Source organism: Capra hircus, chromosome 3 (genome assembly GCF_001704415.2).
Source record: "Capra hircus breed San Clemente chromosome 3, ASM170441v1, whole genome shotgun sequence".
NCBI classification, from domain to species: domain Eukaryota; kingdom Metazoa; phylum Chordata; class Mammalia; order Artiodactyla; family Bovidae; genus Capra; species Capra hircus.
This window is the reverse complement of record NC_030810.1, coordinates 27797324-27815786: the sequence shown is the minus strand read 5'-3', so window position 1 is coordinate 27815786 and position 18463 is coordinate 27797324. Positions and strand designations below refer to the sequence as shown.

The window sequence follows — 18463 nt, the reverse complement described above, 5'->3', positions numbered from 1 at the left end:
TAACTGAAACTGGAGCCTGGGCCTCAAGCTTTCGGCCTCAAGCCCCAAGGGGACACTGACGAACAGCCCCTCAGCCTCTCCTAGTCGCAGGCCGAGGGGGTGGGGCTGAATCGACTTCGCCTCCGGGGGAAAGGGCGTTATTCCGGCGGGAGGGGAAAAGTCTCCTGGTCCCATCTCCGGAAGTGGGAGGAGAGAGGGAGTCGCTCCGCGACGCACGATGACGTTTCCTAACGTCACCTCCTCGCGCCGCAGTAAACGTCAGTGTTGGGCGCCTTTAGTGGCGGTGCGGATTGCTCTTAAAAGTTCGGTCTGTCTCCGTTTTGCGAGCCATGGAGAGTGACTTTTACCTGCGTTACTACGTGGGGCACAAAGGCAAATTCGGCCACGAATTCCTGGAATTTGAGTTCCGGCCCGACGGTGAGAGAAGCCTCCCGGCTCCCCGGGAGCGAGGACTAGGCCTGGGGGCGGGAGAGTGGGGAGGCCGGGGATCCGTAATGTACGAACTAGAGGAAGGGACGATCCTTGTCCGCCCCACTGATTCTTTCTGTCCGTGTGCTGGGGCTTCTGTTTAGTGACGATTTTTACCATATTGCTTTATTCAACAAACTTTCTTGAGCACCTGTCTGTGCCAGTCTCACTTCCCACAATCTGGGGTGTAGGAGTGAACGATAAACAAGCTTCCTCTCTCGTGGAGCTTGTATTCTTTTACTGGGAGGTCGTAAACAAAAAATATCCCAGATAGTGTTGAGTGATCAGAAAATAAAATGATGGAACAATTGCTGATGGGCCGCTTTTAGGAAAGATAGCTATTGGAGAACTCGCTGAAGAGCCGATGTTCGAGCTGAGCTCTGATTGACAAAGAAGGAGCCAGCTCGGGAAAAGAACATTCTAGGCAGAGATGAGCTAGGCATGTTTCATGTGGCCATTGTGGCTGAAGAGCAGTGAAAACTCCGGAGAGAATAGTAGGAGATGATGTCAATTAGGTAGGCAGGGGCCACCCCATACAGTCTTGGTGAGTTTGGATTTTTTTTTTTCTAAGTGCAGCAGGAAGCAATTGGGAAGTTTTAAGCAGAGGTGTAATCTATTCTTGAGAAAGTATTGTAATTATTAGGTGCAGAATAGGCAAGAATGGAAACTACTTAACAGGAGATGGTTACAATTGTTAAGAGAAAAAGGATGTTGGTTAGAACTAGAGTGATAGTAAAAGTAGAGAAGGATTTAGGATACACTTGGAGGCAGAACCAATAGGACTTTGCCAATTGATAGGATTTGGTGAGGGACCAATATGGTGAAGGAAAAGGAGTGAAAGATGGCAGAAAGCTTCCACTAAATGAAGGCATAAAAAATGAGCTTCTTGTAGTTCAGTTGCTAAGACTCTTTGGGACCCCATGAATGAACTGACAAGCCCAAATTGTGGAGAAAGTTATGTTAACAATGATAAGACAGTGTATAAGGTGTTGTAGAAAGAAACAGAAAAGACTCTGGGAGCGGAAAGAAGGCACCTAACCCATACATCGTTTAAGGGTGAACTGTATTTTGATTAACTCCAGCTCTGTGTGAGAGTCCTGTTGTAGGAATGAGGCTGGAAATGAGCTCAGCTTAGCAGGAAGCCACATTGAGGATTTTGGACTTTATCAAGAAGGTAGTGGGGAGCCGTTGTCAGTATTAAAATGTCAATATTAGAGTGACCCAATTGGATCCACCTGTTACTGTTTCACTCTGTCCACTCTATGGAGAATGAACTGAATGGAGAGAGACTTGAGGCAGAGACACAGTGCAGTAAGGCATCAGTTGTTTTCCCTCTTTTTAGTGTGCCTTCTATAGGGAAAAAATTATCTCCTTTATTTCCTTTTATCTTCTTCATATCCACCATATATACCCAAATCAGCCTGTTTGATGAACAGTGTCACAGAGGGCCTTGTATACCAAAAATGCTCAATAATAAAACCACAGCTTTTCTATCATGTTTAGAAAAGGAATAGATCAGTGTTTCACAGTCATATGTAAATATATGTAAAAACCATTTTATAGTTTTCAGAAACTTTCACAATTCTTTTGAGCCTCTGAAGGCCCTGTGTGTAGGTAGGTTATCAATCACTCCTATTTTCAGCTGAGGACATTAACCAGCTGAGATACGATTTGCCAGTCACAAAAGTCTGTTCTTTTATCACACCTGAGCTGCCTTTTGCAAGAATTGTAAATCACTGTCAGCTGTATTTTTGGCTAGATGGTTATTTAATAGTGTTCACTGGGGAAAAAAATTAATAACTTAAAGTTTGAGAATTGTTTTATTTAGTGGAAACACTGGGGACATAAGCCTGGGAGACAGGCTCTCAGATAGCTTTGAGGGACTATTCTGAAGAGGTGAGGGATGAGCCAGGATATATAGGAGGTTTTAGAGGGGAAAAAAAAAACCCCAAAACAAACAAAAAACAGGTAGAACATCTAAAGGTTACTGTTAATAAAATACCAGACATCTAAAGTTAATGAAGTTAGCATTTTTCTTTGTATGGGAGGATGCTAGGCTCTTTGAAATCATTCCTTTGATGTTCACCTTAACTGTCCAGGACCAGTATCCTGTTTTCAACATCCTGAATCCCCTCAGAGTGCACCCTCTGGGAAGGGGCTGGGGGTCGTGTGGCTGCAGTGGCTGATGGCTTAATGGCTGCAATAGCCTTTGTTTACTGACAAGGCAGGTGACATTTTTTTGTTCACCAAAGCCTAAAGTGAAAAACTGAAAAGACTAGTGTTGCTGAAACACCAGAGGGGTAAATACTAAAACTATTAGACAATTTGAAGGGTAAGTTAGGATACATTTTAAGCAATAGCTGATAGTCTTGGTAGGCTAATGACACTTTCTTTATGTTTTTATTATATATTGAATTTGTTTTTTGTCCCTCACAGGGAAATTGAGATATGCCAACAACAGCAATTACAAAAATGATGTCATGATCAGAAAAGAGGTAATGAATCTTCTGAGGGCCTTTCATTCACTACCATTTAGCCTTGTGTCCTGTTTTTATTCTTTCTGGGAGTAATGAAAGTGAAGGCGCTCAGTCGTGTCCGACTCTTTGCAACCCCATGGACTGTAGGCTCCTCCATCCATGGGATTTTCCAGGCAAGAGTACTGGAGTGGGTTGCCATTTCCTTCTCCAGGGGATCTTCCTGACCCGGGATCAAACCCAGGCCTCCTGCATTGCAATTGCGGGCAGACACTTTACCGTCTGAGCCACCAGGGAAGTCCAATCTGGGAGTAATACTGAAAGATAAAGAATAGGAAAGTATACATGTCTCTGTAGACGGCTTCTAAAGTTTTTCTAAAATCCTCTTTTAGTTTTTCTTTAATAGTGATGAGTTAATAACTGATAATCATTGAAGTCTTACAGATCTTGGTGTTGAACCTTGAATCTTTTACTAACATGTGACCTTGGGAAAATTTCCTGGTTGAGCTTGATAAGTCTCAGTTGCTTCATCTGAGAAACATACCCGTCACTAACTTAGTGTTTGATATATTCCTTGGTGGTGGTTGTTCAGTTGCTAAGTCATATCTGACTTTGCAACCCCATGGACTGCAGTACACCAGGCTTCCCTGTCCTTCAGTATCTCCCAGAGTTTGCTCAAAGTCATGTCCATTTAGTTGGTGATGTCCTCTAACTATCTCATCCTCTGTTGGCCTCTTCTCCTCCTGCCCTCAATCTTTCTCAGCATCAGAATCTTTACCAATGAGTTGGCTCTTTGCATCAGGTGGCCAAAGTATTGGAACTTCAGCTTCAAGATCAGTCCTGCCAATGAATATTCAGGACTGATTTCCTTTATGATTGACTGGTTTGATCTTCTTGCTATCCAAGGGACTCAAGTCTCCAGCACCCAGTTCAAAATCATCAATTCTTTGGCGCTCAGCCTTCATTATAGTTCAGCTCTCTCATCCGTATATAACTATTGGGGAAAAAAAACATAGCTTTGTTTATACGGACCTTTGTCAGCAAAGTGATGTCTCTGCTTTTTAATATGCTGTCTAGGTGGGAGGAGAAGGGGACGACAGATGGCATCATCGACTCAATGGACATGAGTTTGGGTGGACCCTGGGAGTTGGTGATGGACAGGGACACCTGGCGTGCTGCAGTCCATGGGGTCGCAAAGAGTCAGAGAGCAACTGAGCGACAGCACTGAGCTAGATTTGTCATAGCATTTCTTCGGGGGAGCAAGTGTCTTAACTTCATGGCTGCAGTCACTGTCTGTAGTGATTTTGGAGTCCAAGAAAATAAAGTCTGTCACTGTTTCCATTTTTTCCCCATCTGTTTGCCATGAAGTGAGGGGACCGGATGCCATGATCTTAGTTTTTAGAATGTTGAGTTTTAAGCCAGCTTTTTCACTCTCCTCTTTAACCTTCATCAAGAGGCCCTTTAGTTCCTCTTCACTTTCTGCCATTAGGGTGGTATCATCTGCATTCCCTGGTACCTAGCACTCAATAGAGCTCTTTTAATTTGCATTTGAATAGGCAAAAGGGAGTGTGGGAAAGCACTTAACATCATTGAATGCATGTTAGATTCTAGTCATGACACTAGGTACCACATCTGTAGTCCTATTTTAACCCCTATTGTAAGCCTCTATGATGGGTGGTGTTACATATCCTTTACAAGGAGTAGGTCCATATGAATAGGATGTACCAAGAAACAGAAACACCTAGACATGTGGGATTGAGGTGTAGTCATTGGACTCTTCTGACCCTGCCATCCTCTTAGCATGCTGAAGTCAAGCTGGACTGTCTTTACATTTACAGAGGTGCCAGAAATAAATCTTCATTAGTCTTTTTTTTTTTTTTTTAATCTTTCAGCACTATCTGAGTCAGAATGCTGCTTAGAGATACAATTTAAATTCTGTTTTTTAACTTGCTTTCAGGCTTATGTACATAAAAGTGTGATGGAGGAACTGAAGAGAATAATTGATGACAGTGAAATTACCAAAGAGGATGATGCTTTGTGGCCTCCTCCTGACCGAGTGGGCCGGCAGGTGAGTGTTTTAGCAACTACCCACAGTGCAGAAATCTTACAAATAAGATAAAGCTTCCTGCTCTGCATATGACACTGAATGTACTCAGTATTTGTGTGTGTTCTGGAGCCCTGCACCAAGCAGGTCACCAGCACCTTGGTCTAAGGCGGTACGAAGCCCACACGGAGGACCAGGGACAGCAGGTGGAGCTGCGGACCACCGGGAGCCCAGCCCTGAATTTCTTCTTCTGGTCCACCTCCCACTTCTTGAGAGTATTTGCTACCCACTTTTCTTACTGAGTAACCACTATGGACGAAACACTGTGAAGATAGCAAGATAAATAAAACATGGTCATGCCAACAATGTAATGGAAATTCATGCCAGCAACTAAGTCTATCTGTGTAAATTTCTGGCTTAGGTATTTATTCTGCAAACATTGTGGTAATTAAAAAGTAAAAGCCACTGTCGTATTTGACCAAATCAATAGGAAAGATTCTTCTTTCTACTTTAATGCTGCCTTCCAACTTCTAATTGATTTCATTGTGTCTTCTTTTGTCCTGTAGAGCCCGTTTTTTCTTTCCTGGAGTGACAGTAATCTTTTAAAATGTAGATTTGTTTATATATTCTACTGATTTTAAACTCTGGCTTCCCGCTGCATTTAAAATAAAATCCAAACTCCCAGCTTACCTTCTACCATTTTCGCCATCTCTCACTGGGTTTAAATCTCATCGGTCTTATTTCTGTTACTCAGATTCACCTAGGTGCTTCTTAGTTTAGAACCTTTGCGTCTGCTATATATTGCCTGGAACATTATCTGAGACTGTCTTTATTTTTGAGGTCTTCAAATGTCACTTCTTCAGTGATGTCTTAAGAGCCTATCTAATTTAAAATGCCTTTTCTTATCACTTAAATAAGAACTGGCTTTTGTCTTCATAGCATTTATCATTGTCTGAAATTGTCTTGTTTGGTTTTCCTTATGCATGATGATGAATATTCTCAAGCATCTAAAAATAATGAACTTCATCTACATATAAAAACTTTGTTGAAAATAAACAAAAACCAAAATAAATTAACAAACCAACTGGAACCACATAGATACAAAAAACAGAGTAGTGGTTATTAGAGAGAAGGGGCTGAGTGTGCAAAATTTGTAAAGGGAATCAACTGTATGACAGAAACTTATTGTACTTATGTAACAAACCAATTTTAACTCAATATGGAGATTCCCTGGTGATCAGTGGTTAGAACTTGGCGTTTTCACTACCGAGATCCCACAAGCCATGCCCTGTGGCTGAAAACAAAAAACTGCAATGTAATCTAAAACCATGAGTGGAAAGAATACATTCCACCTTCTGGGCATGCAGGAGAATAGAGTGGGAGGTGGGTCTAAACTGTAATATTTATCTTGAAAAAGAAATCTGACACAAGTACAACAAAACATTAACATTTCAAGTCTGAATGTTAAGAAGTAGAACTCAGGGGACTTCCCCTGTGATCCAGTGGCTAACACTCCATGCTCCCAATTCAGGGGGCCCCGGGTTCGGTCTCTGCTCAGGGACCTAGATCCCATATGCCTCAACTAAAGCTCCTGCATGAAGACCAGCACAGCCAAATAAATTAAATAAATATTTTTTAAAAAGAAGTAGAGCTCAATAGGTTTATAAGTTCCACAAGGGCAGAAATCTTTGTTTGGTTTTGCCGATCTGTCTCATAGACCACCCCCCCATTCCCCACCCAATAGATTTTTTTTTTTTTTTTTTTTAAGATTGTGGTACTTCTTTCATTCTTTAGAAATTCAGGCCCAAGGGCATACAACTAGTAAGTGAGAAAGCTGGGATTAACTCAAGGTCTGGAATTCCTTTTCTTGTCCAATGTTGCCCTTAAATGTTAGATTCTTGTATTTGTAAAACAGATTTATACATGTTACTCCACGTTGTTAACAATGAAAACTCCTATATGAAACACAATGTAAATTCTTCCAAATGTGGAGCCTCACAGACACAACTAAGTATAAGCTACTCAAGCACTAAACCAGTATTTAGGTCATACCATTTATCTCTTTGTTTCTAGTACCCAGTACAGTCTAGGGCTCAGGTTGGTCTTGGTAGTGTGGCCATCTGTATTAGAGTTCATGTGATTTGGAAGATGATGAACCCTTCTCCTGTGTGATGAAAAACCAATTTGGATTGATATTTCTTTCAATGTTTCTAGGAGCTTGAAATTGTCATTGGAGACGAACACATTTCTTTCACAACATCAAAAATTGGTTCCCTTATTGATGTCAATCAATCCAAGTAAGTACACATGATCCTTATATCCAGATATGTCTGTTTTCGAGCATGCTGATACGAAACCCATGATCAAATTGAGACTGTTATGGTAAGATAATAATCTGGTACAGATCTAAGAACTGGCCAGCTTTGTCCCCATCAGTAGAGAGACTCCCAGATTATCTTCAAGGGCTTGCTCCTTTTGCTTTTGGTGTTTTAGTCAGTCGTCGTCAGTGAGCGCTTCTCAGTGATGCACCCACAGGGTAATGCCATAGGAGCAGCCAAAGTGGGAGAGTCTGGCCAAAAAGAAAACAACTGCTGGGAATACCTGTGAGATCAGTGAGTCTGGGTACCTTCCTCAGTGTTGGTTATTCAGATTGCACATCTTAAAGCCTGACTTTAGTGAGACTTGAAATCATTTAGAATATAAATTTCAAAATTCCTTTTTGTCAGGGTAAATTATTGAGACATGAATACACTGTATACACAGAATCATTAGAATTTGGCAGCCTCTTTGTCTCTTGTGTTTTGAGGATTTGGGATTAGATATAGTTCACATCAGTACATGTTGGGCATAGTTGTCTTCCTATGAACAGTCTCCCTGTTCTTACCCACTTATGCCATAGTAAGGTTGAGTGAGTCTCTTGGTCCTGCTTAGCACTACCTCTTAAAAAGGAAGTTTTCCTAATTCTGAAAGTAATATGTGCTTACTGTAGAAAATATAGGAAATACAGAAATGTAGAAAGGTGAAAATCACCCATAAAATTATCAGATAACCATTAAAGTATTTCTGTGTTTTTCCTGTGCTTTAAAAAATAGTCTTTTAAAGCACAAAAAATTGAGATCAACAGTCTGTTACTTTAATCATGATTTTTTTCTACTTAATATAAGCATTTCCTTCTTAAAAAACCTTAATGTTTTAAATTACTTCTTAATATTCCATTTTAATGTATATAGACTTTTTCTTCTTTTTGGACATTTGGTTGTTTTCAAAGTTTTAATTCTGTAAATCCTCTTACGAGGAATATCCTGGTACATAAGTAATCTGGGTTATTAAATGGTATTTTTTGCTGAGTTTTTTCAGCTTTTTAAACATCTTTTTCCTCTTGCATTACAGGGATCCAGAAGGCTTACGAGTATTTTATTATCTTGTCCAGGACCTGAAGTGTTTGGTCTTCAGTCTTATTGGATTACACTTCAAGATTAAGCCAATCTAGATGGAACATTGGTGTGGACACAAGGGGGGTGGGAGTGCTGCTTTTAATTACCATTATCTAGACATTTTTGTGTATATCAGGGCAGTATTTTTTTTATAAACTATAAATGATTGTCTTTAATAAATACATAACAAAAAGCAATTTTTTTTTATTTTATAAAGACCTGAACATGTGAACTTGTCTCAAATTACTTTTTAACACTAGGTTCTTATGTGAAGTATTGCCAAAAATCTAATCAACTCTGTACATATAACTACCAGTTTATAGGAAGTAAAAGATTAGAGAAACATGCTAAAAAATAACTGGAAATCCAATCAGTAACCAGAGGAAACTCCAGGATAAGTGATCTGATTTCTTAAAAAAAAAAAAAAGCTGCAAACATAAATGGAGATGGAGTGGGAATGTTAAAGAAGATTTGAGAGACATATAATCACATAATAAATACAACGTTCGAACCCTGCTTGGATCATGATTCAGGAAATGTAAAGTTGCCATCAGTAAGAAAATTTAAATACTGCATATTTGGTATTAATGAAATATTAATTTTTTAGGGAGTAAAGTGGTATGGTTGATATTTTGATTTTTTTCATCTAGCTTTACTGAGGTATAATTGAGGTTGGAGGGTGTTTTGGGTTTTTTTACTTATTTTTATTTTTGGCTGTGCTAGTCTTCGTTGCTGCTCGGGCTTTTCTCTAGTTGTGGAGAGCAGGGGCTACTCTTGTATTGCTGGGCTTCTCACTGTGCTGGTTTTTCTTGTGGAGAATGAACTCTAGGGCACAGGCTTAGCAGTTGTGGCACATGCGCTCAGTAGTTGTGATTTCTGGGCTCTAGAGCACAGGCTCAGTAGTGGTGGTGCATGGGCCTAGTTGCTCTGCAGCATGTTGGATCCCCAGACCAGGGTTCAAGCCCATGTCTCCTGCATTAGCAGGTGGATTCTTTACCACTGAGCCACCAGGGAAGCTGGAAGTTGGAGTTTTAAAAATCAGTTTTAAAGATATATCTGAAACTATTTCACTATGGGGAAGTATACTTGGTTTAATATATTATAAGGGATAAAGTGGCTAGTCTCAGAAAACCTTTCCAATAATTCATTTTAAAGTCAGAATTCTAACAGCCATTTAAGAAGTGACCTAGTTGGTATAGATAGTGTGGGGATTTGTTCAGCAGGTAGATCTGCAGGAAATTTTTCTTGCTGCTAGGTTGCATGGCTTCCTTAGGCAAACTGCTGACTGAACGGATAGTGGGCACGGTCTTGCTAAATCTCATTTGATTGAGGGGAGGTGATAAAGCTCAGCTCAACATGTCTCAAGAGTGGCCAACTTGGGACAGGTCCTAAATAGTCCTGAGCAAGTGTTTCCCCACCACACGCCCTACTTTGACTCCAAAGATCACAGAGACACACACACCCTACTCTGCCTCCTTCATACACACACCCTACTTTGCCTCCTTCACACACACACACACGCCCCTACTTTGCCTCCTTCAAAGATCACAGGGTCCCAGGACTTCCCTGGTGGTCCAGCACCTGGCACTGCAGGAGACATGAGTTAAATCTCTGATCTGGGAAGATTTCCACATGTTGCGGAGCAACTAAGGGCATGTGCCAAGAACTAATGAGTCCTAGAGACTAGCCTCTGTTTGCTGCAACTAGAGAAAGCCCATCTGCAGCAATGAAGACCCAGCACAGGGGAGAATACCGGGGAGAAAAAAAGATAACAGGGTCCCAAAGATAGACACACACACACACACCCTACTTTGCCTCCTCCAAAGATCACAGGGAAAAAAAATATGGAAAAAGAGCAGCAAGTTAGCTGCCGATCTGGGACCTGAGATGTCGGGGTTCTGTCTGCAGTGCACCCTCTGCTATTGAAGGGTACCTGGCGGCAATCAGGTAAGTTTGTGGCAAAGTAGACATCATAAAGAGTCGCTCCAAATTTTAAACAATCTAGACCTCAGGAGGCTATAAAAGCCTCAAACAGGCTGTTCTTTGTAATGCTTACAGCTCCTGTATGGTCTCAGAGGAGCCCTGGACAAAAGCACAGTTTGAGTGAATGTATGCTAGAGCAAACCGGGAACCCAGAGGAAGAGTAAGCTGAAGGGGAGTGCCCAGTCTTGGGGACCACCGGAAGGACATGCACACGAGACAACCCTCCGAAAGGTCCCCTTGGTAAAGAGGTACGAGCAGTTTAAAGCAAATCGTCTCCCAAATCTGCGAAGCCGGCCCTGGGCAGCGTGAACTGACGTGATCTAAGATGCATCGGCGGGCAGGCAGGGAGCCGGGGCAAGGCTGAGTGAAGGAAGGCAGAATAGTGAGGACCCGGCAGAGGTTTCGGGCAGAACTGTCTTGTTTGGTGCGACGTCCCTCAAACTGACTTGCCGTTCAGTAAATATCTAATTACCGATTGCTGGAGGGGGCCTTCCGCGGGTCTGAACCCCGGCTAATTGCGGTCTCAGACTACCTCCACAATACGGCTTTGCCTAAAAGACCAGGTGCCCTGGGAAAGCAGCGGCCCGCGTACACCCGCCTCCAGGCCCCGCCCAGAGCCGCACCGAGGGTGCGCAGGCAGCGCCCGCCGTTTACGACGAGCCGCAAAGCAGTCACCGCAGCAAGCGCTGGGTGGGCCGGGCTGCCATGGGGGTAAGTGGGAGCGAGCCGCCGACAGGGCAGGAGCCGGCAGGTGGCGAGAACCTAGGAGGCAGGAGGTCGCGCCACGAGGGATTGAGGAGAGAGGGCTTGTGCTGAGAAGGAGCCGGGAGGCAAAGCTCGTGCGGGAAGGGAGGAGAGGGGCGGGGCAGGGGCTGCGCAGGCGCTGTTGACGCAGTCGCCATGGCGCCCCTTCTCTCAGAAAATCGCGCTGCAGCTCAAAGCCACGCTGGAAAATGTCACCAACCTCCGGCCAGTGGGCGAAGACTTCCGGTGGTACCTGAAGGTGAGGCTGGAGGGGCGGGGCTCTAGACGTCTAGGCTGCAGGCACTTCTGGGCTCTGGTGGGGGCGCCAAGGCCCGGCTCGCGTAAAACTTTCCCATCCTGATCTCAGTAGTGAACAGGAGCTTTCTCTCGGGTAAGATGAGAAATCCTTATTAAATGTTCTCTTTTATCCTGGGTAGATTTTTATGTTATCTTTTTAAGAGTTTATTGATTAATTCTTAATTAGCAGTGTCTTGAAGTTCCTTTTGTAATTTTTGCCTCCGTTAAATGTTTCATGTTATGTAAACAGACACTAAATGAAAGACTATTTGCAGGGATCTTGTGATTATTTAGTAAGAGTAATTTCACCTCTTTTCTTGATTAGGTTTTATTTTTGTGCGGGGCTCCATCCTTACTTCTCCCAACCCATATTTGTAAATCTGGTACCCTAGTGGCATGGTCTACAGAGGTCCTCGCCTTATTTGAGCAGTTGAGGCCCTTCACTTTCCCACATTCCGGAGCTTCTCATCTGTTTTCCTTCTTGTCTAAATCCCAATATCCTTCAATACCTGGAAAAAATCCCTTTTTCAGGAAGCCTTCTGACCACGTTTATTTTCAAATTTTTTGAAGCCGGAATACGGTGTCTTACTTGAGGAATTGATGGTCTCTAGCTTCAAAAAGCAGAATTTAGAGAAGGAGACAAAGAGATAGAGTAGCAACAGAGTGATAAGTGTTTCTACCAGCAACCTCCAGGGCCTGTGAGAACACAGGGGAAGCTCCTAACTCAGTGAGTGTCCTGGGGACTTTGAAGCCATTTCTGTACCACATGAGCTTTGACTCCGTAGCCAGACTGAGCTCTTCGTAGAGGAGGATGGGCCTGTCACCGTGAGAAACACTTTGCCCAGAGATCAGTCCTGTTGTGTCCTTGGATGGCTGATAAGATTGTGAGCCTGCCCACCTCACCCCGTTCTTGCCCTTCCCTCAGCGTCTGCCCAGCTGAGCCAACTACTTTACTAATACTCTTTTCCCCTCTCCTCAAGATGAAATGTGGCAACTGTGGTGAGATTTCAGAGAAGTGGCAGTACATTCGGCTGATGGTAACTGCTCCCCCCACCACTATATCCACACAAACACAGGTCTCTGGGCAGGGATCTGTGGCCCTAAGCTCTCTGGCCTTTGGACCCCACTTTCTGTGGTTTGGGAGGGCAGGCATTGGTGTGATCAGCACTGGGAACAATAGACTCTGGGATGTGAGGCAAGAGTTCAAAATCAAGGGGTCGTCCTTTTCTCAGTCTCAAGAAGCCTCCCCAGGATTCTTGTCCTGGCAAGTTCCTCACCCTGTCTGGGTCTTCATCTCTTTAACTGGATAATAAGTGGTAAGATTGGGTCTCCTGAGGACCCTTACACCTGACTGATATGTGACTAGAGGTTCTGTTTCCTGCTTGCCAGGACAGTGTGGCACTGAAGGGAGGCCGTGGCAGTGCCTCTATGGTCCAGAAGTGCAAGCTGTGTTCGAGGGAAAACTCCATTGGTAGGTAGGCCATGGATACTGCCTCTGCCAGGCTGGCCCACAGCTTTCTGGTACCAGACTGAAAGCATGCTCATGTTACCTGTGGGTGGACGCAGGCCTGAGGTATCCAAGCCTCTACAGTAGACTCTTGCACAGAGCACCATCTGGGTACCTGGTAGAGCCAGGATGTGGACTCAAATCAACTTTGTCTTCTCTTTTACATTTCAGAGATTTTGAGCAGCACCATCAAGTCTTACAACGTAAGTTTCCCGCTGCAGTGGCAGGCATGGTGGGATTAGATCGAAGCTGGGAACCAGGAGGCCTGTGTTCCAGAGTTACACCTGCACCAGAGTGATGAGCTGCGGGACTGACTGACTGCACATGCTAACTTGTTCCTTCATTCATTGTGTCAGTCATTTATTCACCTTACACTGCCTGAATGCTTGGGAGGAAAAAGACTCATAACCAGGCTACTGTAGTGCTTTCTTAAAAGTGCTGGGCTGTGGGAGCTCACGTGACCTCTGACCCAACCTGGCCACTCAGTTTCCAATGCTGGGAACACTTGCCTTGTCTATATCTTAGAGGACTAGTGAGCCTTCTCTGCATCCATGGGTGGGATAGTCCTTTGAATGGTGCATCCATCCTTGCTATCTGATTTTATTAGACATTTATTTATGTTACTGCATAGCGTATTAGTCCAGAAGTGAGGGGGGGAATGCATGCTTTGGGTCTGTATTTAAAGAAGGGCAATTACTTGTCTTTATCCATTCCTTATTTGGTGTTTTTGAAAAATGCCTGCCTTATGCCAAACTCTCAGCTTTGTCCTGAAGTTAAAAAATCACATAAGGACTTGCCCTCAAGTAAATCATCATCTAGTGAAAGAGAGACCAGGAAACAGAACTACACCAAGGACAGGCACTTGGTTGGCATGCAGAAAGTGTTTCTACAGTGAACAGTGAGTGAACGAGAATGAATGTGTAGGTGTAGTCCCTGGGACGTATGGACCCAAGGGTCAGGTAGGCACAAATTTTGGTTACAGCACTCCATTCAGTGAGTATCCTCCACATGCATATCCCACTTCAAAGGCCTTAAGTCAGCCCCCGCCTTGACAGCATGGCAGATGGTTACCAAAAGGCCACAGCTAAGTGTACCAAGGCCCTTTGGATGATCTGGAAACCTTTTACCTCAGTATTCTTCTCATAGTTTTTACTTTGATAATTTTATCTACCATTTATTGACCAATGAGTCAGGTCCTATGCTGGGCACTTTACACCTAGTTCAGTCTCACGGTAAAGCTGTAGTGGGTTCCTCAGCTCCATCTGACAATCTTAGGCCCAGAAAGGAAGAGAAGCACAACTGTGTGTGAGCTCACATCCAGGCGCCCCAACCCGAAAGTCCATATTCAGAAAGACCTCACGGTGAGCCAGTGCCAAGGTGGCTTTCTTCCAGAGAGAGAGGAGTAGCTCCTGAGGCCCATTCTGGGCTCACAGGGGCCGTGGGATCATCCTGGCTCCTCCTCAAACTTCCCTTATAGGCTGAAGACAACGAGAAGTTCAAGACAATAGTCGAGTTTGAGTGTCGAGGACTTGAACCAGTGGATTTCCAGCCCCAGGTACCTGTCTTCCCAGGGAACCTGTATATTTGGGGAAGGTGTATACTGCAGGAAGTGACAGCAGAACTGTGCTTCCTGCAGACCCTGCAGCAGGAATTCGCCTTCCTAAGAATAGTCATTGTCATCTCTTAAACAGCCAGCCTGTGTTGGACACCAGACTTGTTACTTTTAATGTTACCTCACTTCATCCTCACAGTAACCTTGTGAGGTTTATTCATCCAGTTTTTCAGGTGAGGAAAGAACTTCAGAGATTTTGTGACTTGCTCAGGGGAAGCAGTTAGTAAACACTGGAGCAGTTATTTGAACCCACATCAGTCCAACTCCAGAGCCAGTGCTCATGGCACTAGATGTGTGTAGCATTTTCACCTCACAACCCTTTGAGGTAGGCAAAAGAGATTATATTGTTATCTGCATTTCATAAGTAAGAAAACTGAGGTGCAGAGAGGGAAGTGACATGCCCGGGGTCTTTCAGGAAACCAGGGGTGATGGAAGGGTTTACCCTACACCTCCTGCCTTCTAGGCCAGGACTCTAATTTGGAGAAACCAGTCTTAGTCCCAGGGCAGCTGCTAGGCCCTGGGATCTCAGTATTCAGAAGATCTGGATACTTCCAGAACAGTATCCCACACTGCGTCTGTGTCCCCAGAACAGTATCCCACACTGCGTCTGTGTCCTTCTGTGCCAGGGGGTTGTGAGATGGGTGGGCTCCCTGGCCAGGCCCACCTGCCACACTGGTGCCTTCCCCTCCAATTAACTGCTGCCTTCCTGTCACCTGCAGGCTGGGTTTGCTGCCGAGGGTGTGGAATCGGGGACAGTCTTCAGTGACATTAACCTACAGGAGAAGGTACAGGACTTGGCGGCCCTGTGGGGAGCTATACAGCACCTGGTGGGAATTATCCTTTTGGTGAACAAGGCTCTTCAGCGAGATGCTGGCTCCACACTTTTGTGCTTTTTGTTGGTGATTCTGGTTTTTACGATAACCCAACGTGTGGTGCTAAAGGGCTACCTAGTGATCACATGCAGGAAGGCTGGGATGTGCCTTTTGGAGAAAATACATCTTAGATAAGCTTTGTTTAGGCGTGAGACACAGTGCTGTTGGCCATGAGTCCAGTCTTAATGAATCAACTATATTCATTCATACATACACACACACATGTATTATTTAGATAAGGTGTTTTTAAACAGAAACATACATGAAACAAGGTTATGTATTGATTGGTTGAGGAAAATATTGTGATCAGATGCTCCCAGGAACCTAACCTGTATTTCCCCTGGGAGCAGTGAGTTCAGTATTCACTAATTCAGTGCTTGTGGAGACTTTATAGAACATTAACTACTGTGAACACCAAGAGTCAACTGGACCACTGGACAGGTTACTGCCTTGCAGATGAGGAAGGCTTGTGGTCAGGCCTCAGAAGAAGGAAGGACAAAAAATTCAATCTGCATAATGACAGTAACTGGATTTAATGAGCTCTCATATGTGCCTGTCACCATGCCAAGTACTTTTACATGTGTTAACTCATTTCTTTCAACGTTCACCATAAAATCTATCGTTCCCTTTTTTAAAATAGGACAGAACCAAGACTCAGGAAAGCTAGGGACTTGAAAAATCACAAAGCCAGAGGAGGAGGAATTCAGACCTGAGCAGTCTTTCCATGTCCTGGGTCAGACATGCTCCTGAAGTCTGAGTTAGAGCCTGAGCTGTGCCTTTAAGTCCCAGTTCTGTTCTCCCCACGCTGTCCCAGGCTGCCTGAGGCTAACACTGCCCTTTTCCCCACAGGACTGGACTGACTATGACGAAAAGGCTCAGGAGTCTGTGGGAATCTACGAGGTCGCCCACCAGTTTGTGAAGTGCTGATCCCTCTTCCTGTACACTTGCCTCTAAGAACTGAAAAGGGACAACGTGCCCCAAGCAGAGGCTGGCCCCCTCGTCCCTCATCTGGCAGTTGTGCAGGCCCTCGCAGCCTGCACGCTCGGCTCTGCCGCAGCTCCCCGAGCCCCACCAATAAAGTCCCCATTTGTGCTACACCACTGGGTGCATGGCTACTCCACTCCTTCCACCCCTCTCCATGTTGGAGGGCTCTGATGGCCTCTTGGCACCTTCCCGCAGTACCAAATCATAGCCTGATCCAGCTAGCAAAACAGGCGCACAGACTTCCCAAGGGCTCTCAACCGCCGGGGGAGTGCGCAGGCCGAGCCAGGGACCAAAGGTGTCAAGTTATTGCTACAGAGGGCAGCTGAGCCTGTGGAATGATGCTGAACCCAGCAGTCCTCACCCAGAACATTACATTGACCAGACTGACCCTCAGGTAAACCCAGGCGTTTCTGTTAGCTGGTGTCGCTGCATGTCCCAGGGTTCAGAGGGACTTTGGAGGTCGGTAGTTCTGTCCCAGCATGAATCGTCTCTAGTCCCTGCCAGCTGGCCATTGGGTCTCTGCTCGCTTGCTGTGATGGGGCAGTCCCCTCCCACCAGGGGAATCCCTGTGAAGGCTCTTCCCTGTACTGAGTTAGCCTCTCTGCTTCCTGCCTCTCCTCATGGTCCTGGTCTGTCCCCTTTGTGGTCACACTTCTGTCTTCTACCCCTGAACAGCCATGTGGAGGTGTGCAGACAACAGTCGTGGCCTCTGGTCTCATGGGCCTGCTTCCCTGGGCCTGCAGATCCTCTACATGATGGAGAGAGTGGTTCCGTGCATGGTCAGGTCATTAGGGCAAGCTTGTAGCTCCATACCAGAGACTGCCATTTGGCAAGGCTGTTACGAGAGGACTTAGTCTTCTTCAGTGTTCTGCTGGAGCCTGGGATTCTTTGGAAGTAAAAAATTACTGTCTTCATTTTTCTGAGTGGCCCTCTAGGAGAGGGTCTGCCCACTCCAGGGCTAGTTGTGGGGCTCTAGGAAGGGGATCCCCACACGGCAGGAAAACCTGGCCATGTCTAAAGGTGGAGAAGAGATGCCCACCTGTGCCAGTCTGGCAGCTGTGTCACGTGTCCTCTAGACCCCTCACGTTCTCAGTTCCTGGGCCTGTGCTTTCTGCCCCTGAGAGGGCAGGGCTCCTTTGGCCTCCCTCAGCCAGCATTTCTGCCAGCCCCCACCCACTGGGAACAGTCTACTGCCTGGCCTGAAAGCAAGCGAGGAGCATCAGGCTGGGTAAATAATAGCCTTTCAGGGTTTATTCCCTGTACCAGCCAGTACGTGTTATAAAGGCAAGCACTAAAAGGATCTCAAGGTTCTCTTTATATTGTACATTAATTTCTCATCTTTTAGGAGGTAGAGGAACATAAATAATCAGTAACAGATGGAAAGCTGAAGTCAATTATGTCAATAGATGCAAAACAGTATTTGGTACAATTCAACAACAAACCATAGACACGCTTAGCAAACTAGGAACAGAAAGAAACTACCCTCACCTCACAAATCATATCTATAGGAAACTCAGAGTAAATGAAATGTTAGAAGTATTCCATTCAAGATCGGGGTGAGATGAGGATATCCTGGATCACTCTTCATCATTGTCCCCACCCCCTAGCATAGTAAGACTGAAAAGAAAGTAAGGTGAAGAGACCAAAAAGGAAGAAATAACTCACTTTTCACAGATTGTGATTTTCCACTTAGCAAATCCAAAAACATAAGCAGGCACTGGATGTAGTGTCAGTATAGAGAAATCAAATGCATTTCAGTACACTGGCAACATGCAGAACACAATTCAATACAAAAACACACCCATCTACAGCAACCCAAGTACATCCCACCCCGAAAAGTAACGGAACTGAATCTCAAAATGCTCGTGACTGACAGATTGGCCAAGATAGTGTAGAAAGAACTGAGCTCACCTCTTGCAAACACCCCAAAATCACAACTATTGGTAGAACAACCATCACTGAAAAAGATGGGAAACTCCTGGGAAACATCTACAACTAAAGATACAAAGAAGGAACCATAACAAGATAGGTAGGAGGGGCACGC

General features: G+C 44.7%; 2 protein-coding genes across 4 annotated transcripts; both read left to right on the top strand.

The window, feature by feature from the left end:
• Positions 227–8648, top strand: MAGOH (mago homolog, exon junction complex core component). Its single transcript, XM_005678393.3, has 5 exons — positions 227–417; positions 2905–2963; positions 4900–5010; positions 7201–7283; positions 8377–8648. The coding sequence occupies exons 1-5, from the start codon at positions 330–332 to the stop codon at positions 8474–8476; spliced, it is 441 nt and encodes a 146-aa protein (XP_005678450.1). The 5' UTR covers positions 227–329; the 3' UTR covers positions 8477–8648.
• Positions 11032–16532, top strand: C3H1orf123 (chromosome 3 C1orf123 homolog). 3 transcript variants are annotated; one of them, XM_005678394.3, is made up of 8 exons: positions 11032–11114; positions 11323–11406; positions 12425–12481; positions 12834–12915; positions 13123–13154; positions 14429–14506; positions 15283–15348; positions 16285–16532. In XM_005678394.3, exons 1-8 carry the CDS (start codon positions 11109–11111, stop codon positions 16360–16362), a joined length of 483 nt encoding a protein of 160 aa, XP_005678451.1. In that variant the 5' UTR covers positions 11032–11108; the 3' UTR covers positions 16363–16532. The 3 variants fall into 3 exon arrangements, with proteins under 3 accessions (XP_005678451.1, XP_017899795.1, XP_017899798.1); XM_018044306.1 differs by lacking the exon at positions 14429–14506; XM_018044309.1 differs by lacking the exons at positions 11032–11114; positions 11323–11406 and adding an exon at positions 11433–11538.

Coding starts and splice junctions, on each gene's coding strand:
- MAGOH (XM_005678393.3), top strand. CDS start 330: ATGGAGAGTGACTTTTACCTGCGTTACTACGTGGGGCACAAAGGCAAA. Junction 418..2,904: donor ATTTGAGTTCCGGCCCGACG/GTGAGAGAAGCC, acceptor TGTCCCTCACAG/GGAAATTGAGATATGCCAAC. Junction 5,011..7,200: donor CTGACCGAGTGGGCCGGCAG/GTGAGTGTTTTA, acceptor CAATGTTTCTAG/GAGCTTGAAATTGTCATTGG.
- C3H1orf123 (XM_005678394.3), top strand. Junction 12,482..12,833: donor GGCAGTACATTCGGCTGATG/GTAACTGCTCCC, acceptor CCTGCTTGCCAG/GACAGTGTGGCACTGAAGGG. Junction 15,349..16,284: donor ACATTAACCTACAGGAGAAG/GTACAGGACTTG, acceptor TTTTCCCCACAG/GACTGGACTGACTATGACGA.